This window comes from Vulpes vulpes, chromosome 5, assembly GCF_048418805.1.
Source record: "Vulpes vulpes isolate BD-2025 chromosome 5, VulVul3, whole genome shotgun sequence".
Taxonomy (NCBI): Eukaryota; Metazoa; Chordata; class Mammalia; order Carnivora; family Canidae; genus Vulpes; species Vulpes vulpes.
The window spans coordinates 83993548-84009425 of NC_132784.1; the positions used below are offsets into that span (position 1 = coordinate 83993548).

Here is a 15878-nt window from a genome sequence, read left to right on the forward strand (position 1 = left end):
CCCTCAGCCACGTGTGGGGCATCAGAGACACATGCGCTGGGTCGTAGCCTCAACCTGCTGCCCCGGCTCTGAGAACTGCTCCCCTCTGACCCTCGATGACATGTGTGCCCTGGGACGGGGATCACACAGATTTGGCAGCTTGAGCCCACTGGAGCAAAAGGCCACTTTTCAAATATAGGAGAGCACAAATAGCTAATTTAACTCTGCTGATTAAAAATAAAAAATTCCTGGACACCTGACTGGCTCAGTCTGTTAAGCATCTGCCTTCGGCTCAGGTCATGATCCCGGGGTCTTGGGGTCGAGCCCCGTGTGTTGGGCTCCCTGCTCAGGGGGGGAGTCTACTTCTCCCTCTCCTGCTGCCTGTAGCTCCCCCTCCTTGTGTGCGCTCTCACTTTCTCTCTGTCAAATAAATAAATAAAATCTTGAAATAAATAAAAAGACAAAAATTCCTTAGCTTTAGTCAAAGGAGCACAAACCTTTTTTTTTTTTTTTTTTTTTTTTTTTTGCCTATAGAAAATAACTGAGTGACAGCTGAAAAGGCCAGAACTGGCAAGGTGGGCCGGCCCCTTCTCTTTTCCCTGGAGAGTTCATGCCACCACTGCACCGTGTATGGAAGGCCTCACCTGCTGGAAGGCCTCCTTCCCACCAGCCAAGAACAGGACAGAGTTCCAGGAAACTTCAGACCTGTAGATTGTAATCCTGTTAGTGGAAGTGAGCAGGACCAAATGGCCTGGGGTTTGGACAGGTGAGTAGAGAGTCCTGTTCTATTGCACAGCCAAGGGGCTGGGCATGATGCGGGAGGTGAGAAGGTGATGCACACGCAGTAAAGGGAAATCTCTCTGTGCTCGATGGAGGACAGAGCTGCCCAGCATGTTGCATTTTTGAGCAGAACATTTCCCATCCTGGTGGGTACGGAGGGCACAGTGCCCACGGGGACCACCGTTGTCCTGAGGAGCCCATGGGCCTCGTGTGGTAGGCATGGGCTATGGTCAATAGTCACGACCAATGATCCTGGACCCCCAGGAGGGGGTGAGCTCTCATAGGGGCCAGAGAAAGTGCCCTCCCTGGTGATGCCATGGCTGTGCCATCTGCGGTGATTCACGATGACTTCAGAAACATTCCACAGTGAACACTCAAAAGCTGTCCTGGAGCAGGAGGGCGACCGAGATCCCAGGACAACCCTCGGCCCCCTGTGGGCAGGAGCAGGGGTTTCCAAAAGCAAGTAGTGGTTAGCCCGGAGGAGGACTGGAAGAGGAGCTCCTCCTCTGACTTCAGCCCTCACGCGGTCACCAGGGATGAGTTCATCTCTTAGGAGACTTCCTGCCAAATGTTTCGGATTCTTTTTCTCTTAAGCACTGAGAACAGTGATTTTTATGGTTATTTTTTTTTTTAAGATTTTATTTATTTATTTATTTATTTATTTATTTATTTATTTGAGAGGGTGAGAGAGCACCAGCAGGGGGAGGGGCAGAGGGAGAGAGAGAAGCAGGCTCCCCACTGAGCAGAGAGTCTGGTGCAGGGACCCTATCCCAGGATGCTGGGGATCATGACCTGAACCAAAGGCAGATGCTTAACCTACTGAGCCACCCAGGTGGCCCCTGGTTATCTTTTTTTAAATCATTATTCCATTGAATGTGTAAATTACCCTGGGTAGCATAGACATTTTCACAATATTAATTCTTCCAATCCATGAGCATGGAATATTTTTCCATGTCTTTGTGTCTTCCTCCATTTATTTCAGAGGTGTTCTGTGGTTTTTAGGGTATAGGTCCTTTACCTCTTTGGTTAGGTTTATTCCTAGGTATCTTATGCCTTTGGGTCCAATTGTAAATGGGATGACTCCATAATTTCTCTTTCTTCAGTCTCATTTTTAGTGTAGAGAAATGCCACTGATTTATGGGCATTGATTTTGTATCCTGCCACACTGCCAAATTGCTGTATGAGTTCTAGCGATCTTGGGGTAGAGGCTTTTGGGTTTTCTATGTACAGTATCATGTCGTCTGCCCAGAGGGAGAGTTTGACTTCTTCTTTGCCAATTTGAATGCCTTTTATTTTTTTTCGTTGCCTGATTGCTGAGGCTAGGACTTCTAGTCCTATGTTGAATAGCAGTGGTGAGAGTGGACATCCCTGTCGTGTTCCTGATCTTAGGGGAAAGGCTCCCAGTGTTTCCCTACTGAGAATGATATTTGCTGTGGGCTTTTCATAGATGGCTTTTAAGATGCTGAGGAATGTTCCATCTATGCCTACCCTCTGAAGAGTTTTGATCAGGAATGGATGCTGTAATTCTGTCAAATGCTTTCTCTGCATCTATTGAGAGGATCACATAGTTCTTCTTTTTTCTCTTGTTGATATGATCTATCACATTGATTGCTTTACGAGTGTTGAACCAGCCTTGCATCCCCGGGATAAATCCCACTTGGTCATGGTGAATAATCTTCTTAATGTACTGTTGGATCCTATTGGCAATTTATACATTTAATGCAATTCCTATCAAAATACCATGGACTTTCTTCAGAGAGTTGGGACAAATAGTCTTAAGATTTGTGTGGAATCAGAAAAGACCCCGAATAGCCAGGGAAATATTAAAAAAGAAAACCAGAACCGGGGGCATCATGATGCCAGATTTCAGGTTGTACTACTGTGATCATCAAGACAGTGTGGTACTGGCACATAGATCAATGGAACAGAATAGAGAATCCAGAAATGGGCCCTCAACTCTATGGTCAACTATATTCAACAAAGCAGGAAAGACTATTCACTGGAAAAAAGACAGTCTCTTCAATAAATGGTGCTGGGAAAATTGGACAGCCATGTGCAGAAATGAAACTAGACCATTCTCTTATACCATACACAAAGATAAACTCAAAATGGATGAAAGATCTAAATGTGAGACAAGAATCCACCAAAATCCTAGACGAGAACACAGGCAACACCCTTTTTGAACTTGGCCACAGCAACTTCTTGCAAGATACATCCATGAAGGGAAGGGAAACAAAAGCAAAAATGAATTACTGGGACTTCATCAAGATAAGAAGCTTTTGCACAGCAAAAGAAACAGTCAACAAAACTAAAAGACAACCTACAGAATGGGAGAAGATATTTGCAAATGACCTATCAGATAAAGGGCCAGTATCCAAGATCTATAAAGAACTAATTAAACTCAACAGCAAAGAAACAAACAATTCAATCATGAAATGGGCAAAGGACATGAACAGAAATCTCACAGAGGAAGACATAGACATGGCCAACAAGCACATGAGAAAATGCTCTGCATCACTGGCCATCAGGGAAATACAAATCAAAACTACAATGAGATCCCACCTCACACCAGTGAGAGTGGGAAAAATTAACATGACAGGAAACAACAGATGTTGGAGAGGATGTGGAGAAAGGGGAACCCTCCTGCACTGTTGGTGGGAACGTGAACTGGTGCAGCCACTCTGGAAAACTGTGTGGAGGTTCCTCAAAGAGTTATGCCCTAGACCCAGCAATTGCACTGCTGGGGATTTGCCCCAAAGATACAGATGCAGTGAAATGCTGGGACACCTGCACCCCGATGTTTCTAGCAGCAATGTCCACAATAGCCAAACTGTGGAAGGAGCCTCGGTGTCCATCGAAAGATGAATGGATAAAGAAGATGTGGTCTATGTATACAATGGAATGTTCCTCAGCCATAAGAAACGACAAATACCCACCATTTGCTTTGATGTGGATGGAACTGGAGGGTATTATGCTGAGTGAAATAAGTCAATTGGAGAAGGACAATCATTATAGGGTCTCATTCATTTGGAGAATATAAAAAATAGTGAAAGGGAATAAAGGGGAAAGGAGAAAAAATGAGTGGGAAATATCAGAAAGGGAGACAGAACAGGAGAGACTCCTAACTCTGGGAAACGAACAAGGGGTGGTAGAAAGGGAGGTAGGCGGGGGGATGGGGTGACTGGGTGACTGGGTGACGGGCACTGAAGGGGCCACTTGATGGGATGAGCACTGGGTGATATGCTATATGTTGGCAAACTAAACTCCAATTAAATAAATAAATAAATAAATAAATAAATAAATAAATAAATAAATCATTATTCCCTCTGGTTGTTCCCATATCTTAGATAAAGTCCATCTGTTCGTAGCGCCCTTGGATGTGAGAGGATCTGGGGAGGTCAGGACAGAGAAGCTAAGGCGAGTTTGGCTTTCCCCACCTTACCCGTCCACCAAGACTGCCGTGAATTACAGCCCCAGGGACCCCAGAACAGCGAGCCTCTGGGGATGGGGGTCTAAGGCACTGGGAAGCGAGCCTCTGGGGATGGGGGTCTAAGGCACGGGGAACACAGGCAAAGTGGGCAATATGCCTTCTAAAGCTCACATGCTGGGCAGGAGAAAGAATGAGATACAATAGGTAGATTTGTGGCCCAAAAGCCAGTGGCAGAGCAAAGACTAAAATCCAGGCCTCTTAACCCACTTTGACTATGGGCCTCAGCCTAATGAGGGGGACGGGGCCAAATGTTCTGGACCATTCTGAGTCCACAGGGACGGCAAGTAGAAACACTTTATTATCCTCAATGTGCCATCAAAGCCCACTTGGTAGAAATTTCTAGTGCAATTTCACTTGCACTGACCACTCTCACTCTTGAAGGGGATGGAACAAAAATATGGTTTGGCCAAGGAGACACACCCCATTTGACGAGCTACCCGCGGTGAGTAGTCCAAAGGAGACGAAGCCTTCAGCAACCACACGCAGCATTAAGTAAAGCCTGTGCAAAGAGATATCTGATTTGTCAGGTGATAAAAAGCAATGCCATCGCCCAACTCTAAGAGGTGATTGAGTTATCTCATCTTAAGAGATCTAAAAAAAGGCAAAGTCTTACCCTAAGCAGCAGAAGGCTTAGCCTCCTACTCAGCCCTACAGAGCTGTGAGACACACCAGATGAGGGCCGAGTATGCTGCATTTTAGAGAGAGCCCATTCAGAGCCTTGCCAACAGGAGGGAAGGAAGCCCTGCAGAGCCTGCCCATGCCTGGGTCACTACCCAGTTCCAGGAGAGGCTTCGTGAGCATTTATTTGCAGCCTGCAAGTTAAGTACAAAATAAAAACATTCAGCCACAGACTGTGCCTACCAGCCTGGAAAGAGCAACCCATCCACGTTTAAGGACCTTCATCATGTCCTTATTACTCGCCTCTCTTCTTTCCCTACTCCCTGAATCGCTGTCCTCCCCGCATAGTCTTCCTTCATCTCAAAAAGAAGTCAAGAGATGGCCTTTAACAGACACTTAGCCCCCTTGGGCATCTCCCAAGATGGGAAACCAGAGCAAGCCCTTTTAATTAGCTGCACCCAACACCTTGAGCTTGCCCTACCCGGATAATGAAGCCAAACTGGATGATTCTCCCTGCATGATTGTTATGTGGGTGTCATCTCCATAAAAATTGGGTACAAAACCCAGATGTGGCAGCTGGAGGTGGAGAGGCAGCTGGGGTAAGGGGCAGGGCTGGATCTTGAGACAGGAAGGTTAAGGACATGAGAGGCAAACTTTGCATCTCCATGCTCGTGCTGCAGAGGATGCCTTTTCCAGGTGTGCGCAGCTTGTCAGACCATCTACTCATCCTCAGAATAGAAAAGGTGTTCAGCTCCTTCCAGGTGAAGCAAAAGGTCAGGGCAAAAAGGAAGAAGCCTGTCCCAGTAACATAGAGAGCCACCTCCCCCCCCCCCCCCCCGCAAAAAGCACTTGTTAGAGGAAAGCTAACCCCTTAGAAACACAGTGTGAACTCTGCACAGTTACAGAAAAGGAACTCATGAGAATGTTGTGCAAAAGCCCTGAAACAAAAGGAATGTGATCATCTCAACAGATGACTGATGTGGAATGTAAAAGAGGACATGTACATATAAAAAGCCAAGACGGTGGGGGGGGGGGGGTAACCAACTGCAGAGAAAAGACATTTCTTCGTCTGAATTTATTAACAGATGTTCATAACACATTGCCAAGTCAAAATATTAGTTTATAGGACAATCTATAGGCTATGTTTCCCTTTTTTAAAAAAATAAAAAGATTTTTATTCATTTCTTCATGACACACAGAGAGAGAGAGAGAGAGAGAGAGAGAGAGAGAGAGAGAGAGGCAGAGACACAGGCAGAGGGAGAAGCAGGCTCCATGCAGGAGCCCGACGTGGGACTCGATCCCAGGTCTCCAGGATCACGCCCTGGGCTGAAGGCGGCGCTAAACCACTGAGCCACCCAGGCTGCCCTATGCTTCCCTTTTTATTAAAAATGTATTGATATGCAAATATGCATGTAGTCTGAAATGAAACATACCAATGTTAAAGACATTTATCGCTGGTTAGTGATAGAATAGGTGTTACGGAACTTTTTTTTAATCTTGTTTGTATCTAGCCAGCATGGGATTTCATGCATAAGGAATAAATTTGTCAGGGATAAACTCTCCACCCTTACAGAATCATACCTTAATATGGCTTACTCCTGCCACAAATCATCTAGGTACATCCCTGAAAAATCAGAGTCCCATGAAAACTTAACAGAGATAACATTAAAAAAAAAAAAAAAGGAAAAAAACCCTACAGAAGTCTTTCTAACTACTTGATTTCCCTTCAAAATCACATAGAGGGGCGCCTGGGTGGCTCAGAGGTTGAGCGTCTGCCTTTGGCTCAGGGCGTGATCCCGGGGTCCTGGGATCGAGTCCCTCATTGGGCTCCCTGCTTGGAGCCTGCCTCTTTCTCTGTGTCTCTTGTGAATGAATAAATAAAATCTTTAAAAAAAAAAAAAAAGAAAGAAAGAAAGGCCTCAAATGATGCTTCAGGAGCTTCTGGGCTGGTGAACACACTGAAGTGCTGGGACGTTGGTGCGCCCAGAGAGGACACCACGTCCCTTCCCCAATATCTTGACCTATGCATTTCCATTTAGCTGCTTCTGAGCAGTGTCCTTTACTAATAAATTGGGACACATAAGTGAGGTGTTTCCCTGAGTTGTCAGGTTATCAAACCTGGGAAGGCGGCTGGGGGTCAGCGAGGCGGTCAGAACTGCAACGTGGGCTTCCAACCGGCATCCAAGTGGGGGCAGTCTGGTGGGACTCAGCCCCTTGCTCATGGGCCCTGAGGCCAATTCCAGGTAGGTAAGTGTCAGAATTGAACTGAATTGTAGGGCGCCTGGCTGGTGCCAGACGGCTGGAGGCCTGCTGGAAAAGCCACCACGCATTTCGAGTCAGAAGTCATGAGTTCCAGGGTTGAAAGCACATAGGAGAAAAGTCTTCAAACAAACCTACGCTAATCCAAACACCACCACTCATAAGATCAAAGCAGCCCGGGGCCTACCTTCTAATCTTATCACCTGTGGCTCCGGGAGAAAGAATTAGCCAACATACCTGTGGGTATGCGCTGAGTGTTAACTATCTAATTTGCGAAGTCAGGAGACAGGTGGGATGATAGCCTCCGCTAACTTCAACAGGCTAAAAGTCCCACAGTCACGCTATTTCAAGAAGGATGATAGTCATCGCCACAGGGTGTCCACCTCGCCCCAGACACCACCCGGAGTGCTGCACTCACATCCTGCCCTCCTCCTTCCAAACCCTATCAACTGGCTGCTATTGTCTCTACTTGAGGGACAAACTGAGCCTCAGAGAGATTCATTCACTTCCCGGAAGCTATCCCCGCTCGTAAGTGGAGGAACAGAAAATTGTGCGTGGGTTTTTCTGAGTATAAAACGCTCCCTTGGGATCCCTGGGTGGCGCAGCGGTTTGGCGCCTGCCTTTGGCCCAGGGCGCGATCCTGGAGACCCGGGATCGAGTCCCACATCAGGCTCCCGGTGCATGGAGCCTGCTTCTCCCTCCGCCTGTGTCTCTGCCTCTCTCTCTCTCTCTGTGACTATCATTAAAAAAAATAAAAAAATAAAAATAAAAAATAAAACGCTCCCTTGGGATCCCTGGGTGGCGCAGCGGTTTGGCGCCTGCCTTTGGCCCAGGGCGCGATCCTGGAGACCCGGGATCGAATCCCATGTCGGGCTCCCGGTGCATGGAGCCTGCTTCTCCCACTGCCTGTGTCTCTGCCTCTGTGTGTGTGTGTGTGTGTGTGTGTGTGTGTGTGACTATCATAAATAAATAAAAATTAAAATAAATAAAACGCTCCCTTTTAACCACTGTGCAACACCAGCTCCCAGAAGCTGTTTCATGCAAAAAGCCTCGTTATTGGAATATTGTAGTGGCCTGCAAGAGACGAGGTATCCTCAAGGTCATTCTCTCCGTCACCATTAATAGTATCTCATACAGGCCCGCACACATGTGGCTTCCCTGTGGGACTGGCCCCATAATTTGCAAGGCCCAGTGCAAATTGAAAACACAAGGCCCCTCATTATTAAGAACTTCAAGGGGGATCCCTGGATGGCTCAGCGGTTTAGTGCCTGCCTTCGGCCCAGGGCATGGTCCTGACATCCCAGGATCGAGTCCTGCATCAGGCTCCCTGCATGGAGCCTGCCTCTCTCTGCCTCCCCCTCTCCCTCCCTCTCTCTGTGCCTCTCATAAATGAATAAAATCTTTAAAAAAAAATTTCAAGACGGTGACTGCAGAGCATTAAACCAAAGCAAGGGCCCTTCTGAGCTCAGGCCCTGTGCTATTGCCCACCACGCGCCCATGAAACTGGCCCGACATCCCTGTATTTCTTTCTTTGTACTCAACCTAAGATTCTCTTGAAAGAGGAATCAGAAATTATTATATTAAAGAACTCAGGGCAGCCCAGTGGCTTAGTGGTTTAGTGCCACCTTCAGCTCAGGGCCTGATCCTGGAGACCCAGGATCGTGTCCCACATCAGGCTCCCTGCACGGAGCCTGCTTCTCCCTCTGCCTGTGTCTCTGCCTCTCTCTGTGTCGCTCATGAATAAATAAATAAAATCTTTAAAAACAAAACAAAACTCAGCCAGTGAGTTTCATGACTGCTTTCATTTATTCATTCAACAAACACCCGGTGACTCCCTGATGTGAGAAACTCAAAGGTTAATTTCAAACGCCCTGTGATGTGGCTCCAAAGTCACAGCTGGATGGAACCAGGATATTCCTGCTCCTGGAAAACATGGGAATGTCTTCATCTCCCTGGCCGGCCTCAGCAGCTAGGCTCAAAGGTAGAGAGGGAAGTAACCCTTTTAGACAAATATATGGAATTAAGTCTCAGTCCTGTCCGGCCACCTCCCAAGGGAGTGTGCCCTGTAACACACATTCAGCATTTTCACGCCTACCTTAATTTTGTTGCCCGCTTCCAACAGTGTTGGAATACAAGCTGGACTTCCAAGTAGCTGGTTCGACTTATTGGGTCTTTTTAAAAAGACTTTGTTTATTTATTCATGAGAGGCAGAGACACAGGCAGAGGGAGAAGCAGGCTCCCTGCGGGGAGCCCAATGCGGGACTCGATCCCAGGACCCCGGGATCACGCCCTGGGCAGAAGGCAGATGCTCAACCACTGAACACCCCCAGGTGCCCCTGGTTAAGCCTATTGAAAAGAAGGATAACTGTTTTCCTATTTCTATTCTGGTGTTGCTTATTTTGGGGCCTTTCCAACTCTTTCAAAATGCACCTTTCAATACCTAAGGTGTCTTTTTCTTCTTCTTTAGAGGCCTCTCCTTTCCCCCATGGTCGCCCCTTCACCTTAAAAGTCTGTCAACAACCCACACAAAATCAGTTTGGACCTACCCGAGCTCTGGAACCAGCGAATCTTTCTCCATCGGCACCGATGACTCCCCAGGAGAAGCCAGGTGCCTGATGACGTGGACAAGGACCAGGATGGTGAAGGAGACAGCTGTCAACGCTCTCTCAACCTCCCGTCCCAGAGGTGGCCCTGCGGGCCAGGGAGCTCTGGTCCCCTGGGAGACTTAACAACTCCAGGTCACTTGGAATGTAAATAATCAAAGCAGTAGGGCTTCCTTTCTTTCAAACCAAGCTCACAGCTGGTGTTGGCCTGGGACAGGGACAATTCGCCCTCTGGCTCCTGCTTCAGAGCTGCAGGAAAATGATCCTTGGCCTGTGGAGAGCCTACGTGGGGCTCCACAGTGCCCCCTGCTGCACACACTGCTTTGGCCCTTCCGATTGCTGGGGAACCGACAGTCATGTGACATTTGTGTGGCATCTGGGGTTTACTTTCCTGGAAACCCACTGAGAGTCTTCAGAGGGAAAGAGAAAGCAAATAAAGTAAAAAACGTGACCCGTGTGCACTTAGTTCTCCCAACTAACAGAGACTCCCAGGCCTGCGGAAACCAGAAAGCACAGTGCCCTGCTTTGAGTCAACTTTGACCTCAAACACTGCAGTTTGAACGCCCCTGGCTGCAAATCCAGGTGGGATCCGGCCTTTGCCATAAGGATGAGGGGGTGGTTGCAGCTGAAGACTTTCCCACAAGGCTCAGGAAGGGGGTTTCACAAAGTGGCCCGTCCCCCAATCCCAGAATTCTCCCTGAGAGTCAAGAAAGGAGATGCCAGACAGGGTTTTTATTCTCTGACCCACCCCCCGCCCAGGGCACAACAAATACCCTTCAACGGGTCTCACTGCCAGAAAGCTCCAGAGCAGTCACCTCGGGAACCAGAGAAACATCAAACCTTTTTATTTCGGAAAACACTGATACCAACCACAAGATTTATTATTTCTAGACTCACGCCTCTTTTTTGCCAACCACAGTAGGAAGCCCAGAAAGGAGAATTCTATGGGGAATGATGAAATACATAGAGAATCTCTTTAAAAGCTAAAAAGCATCAATTTCACAGTAACATTGTCAGCCTCCGGCAACTCTTCTTTTTCTAAATCAGTTCCAAAGGCAATTGGACTACTGAGCCTGGATTTTATTCACCGATGCAATATAAACACCATCTTGGACGTTAAGAAATCCTTCTTTGTATCTGAATATCAAAGTCATGCTAGCTTCTCCTTGTGTTCGTTCACAAGGCGCAAGGAAAAGGAACAGAAAGACCTCCTTCCGAGAGGAGGCAGGTGATCCTTGGGAAAGACGGGGGTGGGGGGCTGGGGTTCAAAAGTCGCCCCTGATGGAACGTCACTGCATTTAAAAATAACAGCAGCGATAGGACTTTGTCATCTTTCCCAGACAAGAGCAGAGGCGCAGGACTGGTTACGACCCGTCTATCTGTGGCTTCACAAGATGAGCTGCTGCCCAGCGAGTTTTTCTTGTAACCTCCCTGAACCCCCTCACTACGGAGCAGTCCAAAGTCTGGTTACTGACCACTGGGCATGGGGGTTCAACTGACCACCAGAACCTTAAAAAAGAGAAGATGTGTCCCAAGAAGCAAAAGGATGTGTTCTCTCCACTTTGGCCCGGACGCCTCCCTGAAACCATCATCCCCTCCTGGCCCCTGGGTGCCCTAGCAGGTCTCCTTCCCAAGCTAGACAAGGCGATTACACCCACACGCATTGTGGCAATGGTAGTAAACTGAGGCACGAGGATGGCAAGCAGACAGACAAGCCTTAGACGTGCTAACGACACCTCTGTTAGCACGAAGTGTGTGAGAGAGGGCTGAACCAGTGTAATGGGAACAGACACCCAGCTCAAATGGGAGAAGCCTTCCCACGTCCCCAGACTGGATGAGGCAGATGAGCATTCAGTCAATAAATGTTCATGTAGTGCATGGTGTCAGCATTGGGGGGCGGGGGGGGTGCAATGATGGACCAGCCGCCGGAGTGCTAACGTTCCGGTGGGGGGCAGGTGCAAACCAAAAGGTAAATAAATAAAATATTTACAAAACTATAACTGATGTCACGAAGGAAGCAAACGAGACGGGGGCCTCGTTTCTGGAGTGATGGGAGAAGGCCTCTCTGGGAAATGGTGTTCGCATCGAGGACTGAAGGGTGCTCTAGGCTAAGAGAGCACCTGCCAGTGGAAGAAGGACTGGGGGGGGGGGGAGGTAGGAGGTGGTCCTGACCAAAGGAATGGGCCCTAAGGTGGTGGACAAGACCATGGGGGTAGTTGAGGAACCCAAAAGTAGAAGGTTGTGGAGCTTGCAGCAGAGCGATGGCAGTTGTCCGAGCTGATGTGAGGGCTGTGGCAAAGGTGCCTTTTGGAGATGGGACTGAGAAAGCTTGTAGGTTGGGGCTGATGGAAGAAAAAGAACAAATAGGGCTAACACCTACACTGCTCACTTTGAACGGCCAGATGAATGCTGGTGCCATTTACTGAGATGGGAGACACTTAGGGGGACGGCGTAGGGTTAAGTCTGAAGGAGGAAATATCAGGAGTTCCTCTGCAGGCACAGTAATTTGGAGATGTCGGTGCATCGCACAAAGGGAGACGTCGATTAGATGATAGGATCTAGGAATCTGGAGCTTGGAGAAGAGATCTGAGCTGGAAATATACATTTTAGACTTGGCAATATGCCTGTGATGTGAAAAGGCCCAAGAGGTGAGATCCAAAGAGAATACAGAGCGGAGAAAATGAAGATCAAGAATGAGTCCAATGACATTTCACCAGCTACACGAGACTACAAATGAACAATTAGGTGGGGGTGGGGTGGGGGAAGAAGAATCCCAGCTCAGGAGACTTAGAAAGACTTCCAGAAGTTAAACCTTAAAAACTAAAGATAATCACTACTAAATAATCGACCCAGCTCTAGCCCGCTGCCCCATCTGTCACTCCATGGCGTATCACCAGAGTGGCAGGCACAGATCCGCCAGTCCAGGCAGGTGCCCTTTGGTCCACCTGTGTCCTGAGCTGTCCTTCCCTACGCTGTGGGCTACGGGACTGGGCAAGCAGGAAGTCTACGGGAACTGTGGCCAAGCACTCACAGAGCCACACTGCCCTCCCCTCCCCGGTAGGAATCTCCAGGTCGAGCAATGAATTGCTCTCTTGTTCTGACTCCTCCTTTCACCAGCTTCCACAGAGGGTACCCGAGAAGACCTCGCCATCGCTACCCGAACCCTCCCTTAGCACATGAACATGCTTACATTGCGCCCAGCCTAAAACTGAAACGAGTAAGCCAAAAATGCAACCTCCCCTGCATCTACTTTCCTACTCCCTTCCTCCCTTGATAGCCACTCTTGAAAAAAAAAATTACATTCCTTTTCTCTCTCTATCCATTCTCAACCCACACCACTGTTGTCCCGGTAGCCACCCCTTTGCTGACCCTGCTCTGGAACACGTCAGTGATTGCCTTGAAATCGATAAACCCAATGATACTTTTCAGGACTTACCTTATTTTACCTCCCCATAGCACGTGGCCCCACCTCCCCATCTGGACACCTGCTCTCTTCTATGTTCCTCCTTATTTCTCAGAATCCTGTGAACCCTGAATCATCCCTCCACCCCCCGCCGCCCATCTACAGACATAGGAGCATCCCAGGACTTGTCCCTCAGCACCTATCCACCCCCATTTTTCTTTCTAGCCTCATGATCTCTCTGGGTGAGCTCATTTACTTCTGTAATCATATATATCACTCCCTCAAGACGCCCAGAAGCCCTTATATCCAACTGCTCAGTAAGCATCCCCACCTGATGCCCCACCAAAGAATTCCTTTTTTAAAATATTTTATTTATTCATTCATAAGAGACACAGAGAGAGGCAGAGACAGTAGCAGGCTCCCCGCAGGGAGCCTGATGCAGGACTCATGCACTAACCTGCTTCTTCTATTTGAAATTCTATTTGGCACAGGATCCCTGTGCCAAAGGCAGACACAACCACTGAGCCACCCAGGTGCCCCCCACCAAAAAATTCTAACCCAGTGTGCTGAACTGAATTATCTTCCCCTTCAAACTTGCCATCTCTCTCTTGAATTCCTTTTCTGCACTCTTTCCCACCTCCATTTGCTTAAGCCAGAAATCCAAGAGATCCCTCCTGCTCTCCCACTACTTATGTTTGGTCACTGAGTCCTAAATATCTCCAGAACCTGGTAATGCAAATGCATCCCTATGCCCTCATTTGGGCCATTATTTCCCCCTATGGATCACTGCTGTCTCCTGAATCCTAACTGGTCTCCGTGTCCCTGCCTCATTCTCCCTTCCATTTCATATTCCACCCAACACTGTTATGACAACAAGGACTTGAAGAGAACCTAAATGTCTATCGGCCAGGGACTGATTAAATCAATCATTACGTGGCCATATGGCAGACTATTACCAGATATATATAACAGATGCATATATACCTGGAGGTATTAAGTGGAAACCAAGTTGTAAAACAGTCGTATAGGATGGTGCAATTTGCACATTAACAATACGATGTTCATATGGACATAGAAAAAATGTCTCAAAGGACAGGCCAAATCATGAGTAAGTCTAGAGAACAAGGTTGAGGTAGGAGGCATTGTTTTACTTCTTTATTTTATGCCATTCCGAAATATTTGAAGTTTGGGTTTTTGGGGATTGTTTTTTTTTTATTTTGGTTTTTTAACAATTGCACTTGTTGTTGTTGTTATCACTGTTATGGGAGAAAGAGCCACTGATCCAGAGGACAAAAGGTTAAAATCTTTTGTTAAAAATAATTTCTTTGACAATAGTGAATCCTTCACATCCCGGTATTTGGCTGGTAGTTAAATTCTATGTACAAAATGGATTTTCTAAATGTTGACTGACTACAGTATTGTCTTTTTCCAAATACTGGAAATACGCACAGTATCTATTTCCTATATAGTAAATAACAGAGTTGAAACTCTTGAAAGCAGGTAAAGAAAAGAAAGAAAGGCAATTTTCAATGTCGGTTTGTTTTGTCTTCTACTGTTGTACGACTAAGCCGTTTGAATTAAGTTGTGCTAATAAAAACACAAGCACGTCCATAATCAATATCCTGGTCTCAGAGAGCAGAGTCAGCGAAACATGAGAGAGTAAGGGGAAACATCCACAGAAGTCTAAGGTCTACAAAGCCTTAGATTATGTACAAAAGTGCTCTTTCACCTCTGAACAAAATATTTGCCGAAGGAATAGAGCTGAGATATATCAACATAAAAGCACCTTTGGCTGCAGATTGATGGAATGCATTGCATTCTTGAATCAACAGAACAACGCAGCGCATATTCCAGAAAGGGATTATTCAGTTCACTGCCCACCTTTTCCCAAGGCAAAGACTCCATGGGAAACACACTAGGAGGAACGTAGAAATGGTTGCTGTCAGCACTGGAAGTATCAGTATTGGAAGTATACTGGAAGTATCAATAGCTATTCTCTGGTTCCCAATATATTTATCTATTGCTTTCTCTGGCCCTTCCCATTAACAAGAGTTGAGAACCCTTTCCTAGGCAGCAATTTCAGATACTCATCCTCTTGTTGCACCAGATGCTCTTGGCGGATCTGGAGTGAAGAGAAGGGCTTCTGATATCTGTCTCTGGGGGCTGCGGGAGGCACCGCTAAACCTGGGTAACGTGATCCCTACTCATTCTCCCCATCCTTTCCCCCCAACCACATATTCTTTTAAGGTATAGTATTTTATTCCAGATAATAGCTTTGTGGAGGCCTGGATATTCAGACCGAAGGCAACTGTACCCATTATTCGATTATCTCTCAAATGTTTGAATTTGGAGTCACTAACGGATGCTGTGGTGTGCCGCCGAGATTCCCATCCTTGCACCCTCAGGATTGTAAGATTTATTTCCACAGCTGCTGGCAGTGCTGCTAAGTGACAGTTACCGACTATAGCACCCTCTACAGCCTTTCCCCTGGCCCTACAGTATTCACCCGGGGCCATGCCCACTGCGCAAGCACAGCCCAGATTCGGTGACTGGTTGGTGCAGTGGTAGAAAGATCACTCTGAAGAAACATCCCTGCACCGGAGCTTCCTGTGGGATGGGCTGTTTTTGATGTGACTGTTTCAATTTCTCCCTCGGACCACCCTTGCTTCTTTCCCTCTTCCACAAGGATTTATGCTGACAGCTCCCCTCAATAAACTCCATGAACACAAGTCTCCACCTCACAGCG

At 47.3% G+C, this 15878-nt stretch overlaps 1 protein-coding gene across 7 annotated transcripts in view; it reads right to left on the bottom strand.

Moving 5' to 3' along the window:
* SLC1A2 (solute carrier family 1 member 2) overlaps positions 1-15878 on the bottom strand; it is a 151843-nt gene that overhangs the window by 128023 nt on the left and 7942 nt on the right. The window contains exon 1 of one of the 7 annotated variants that reach the window (XM_072759131.1): positions 9673-10005. The exons of the other annotated variants lie outside the window; for them this stretch is intronic. Coding sequence (XP_072615232.1) covers positions 9673-9704 — 32 coding nt within the window. The 5' untranslated portion in view covers positions 9705-10005. Of the gene's footprint in view, positions 1-9672; positions 10006-15878 lie in introns of those variants that run through there. 7 annotated transcript variants of the gene reach the window in all.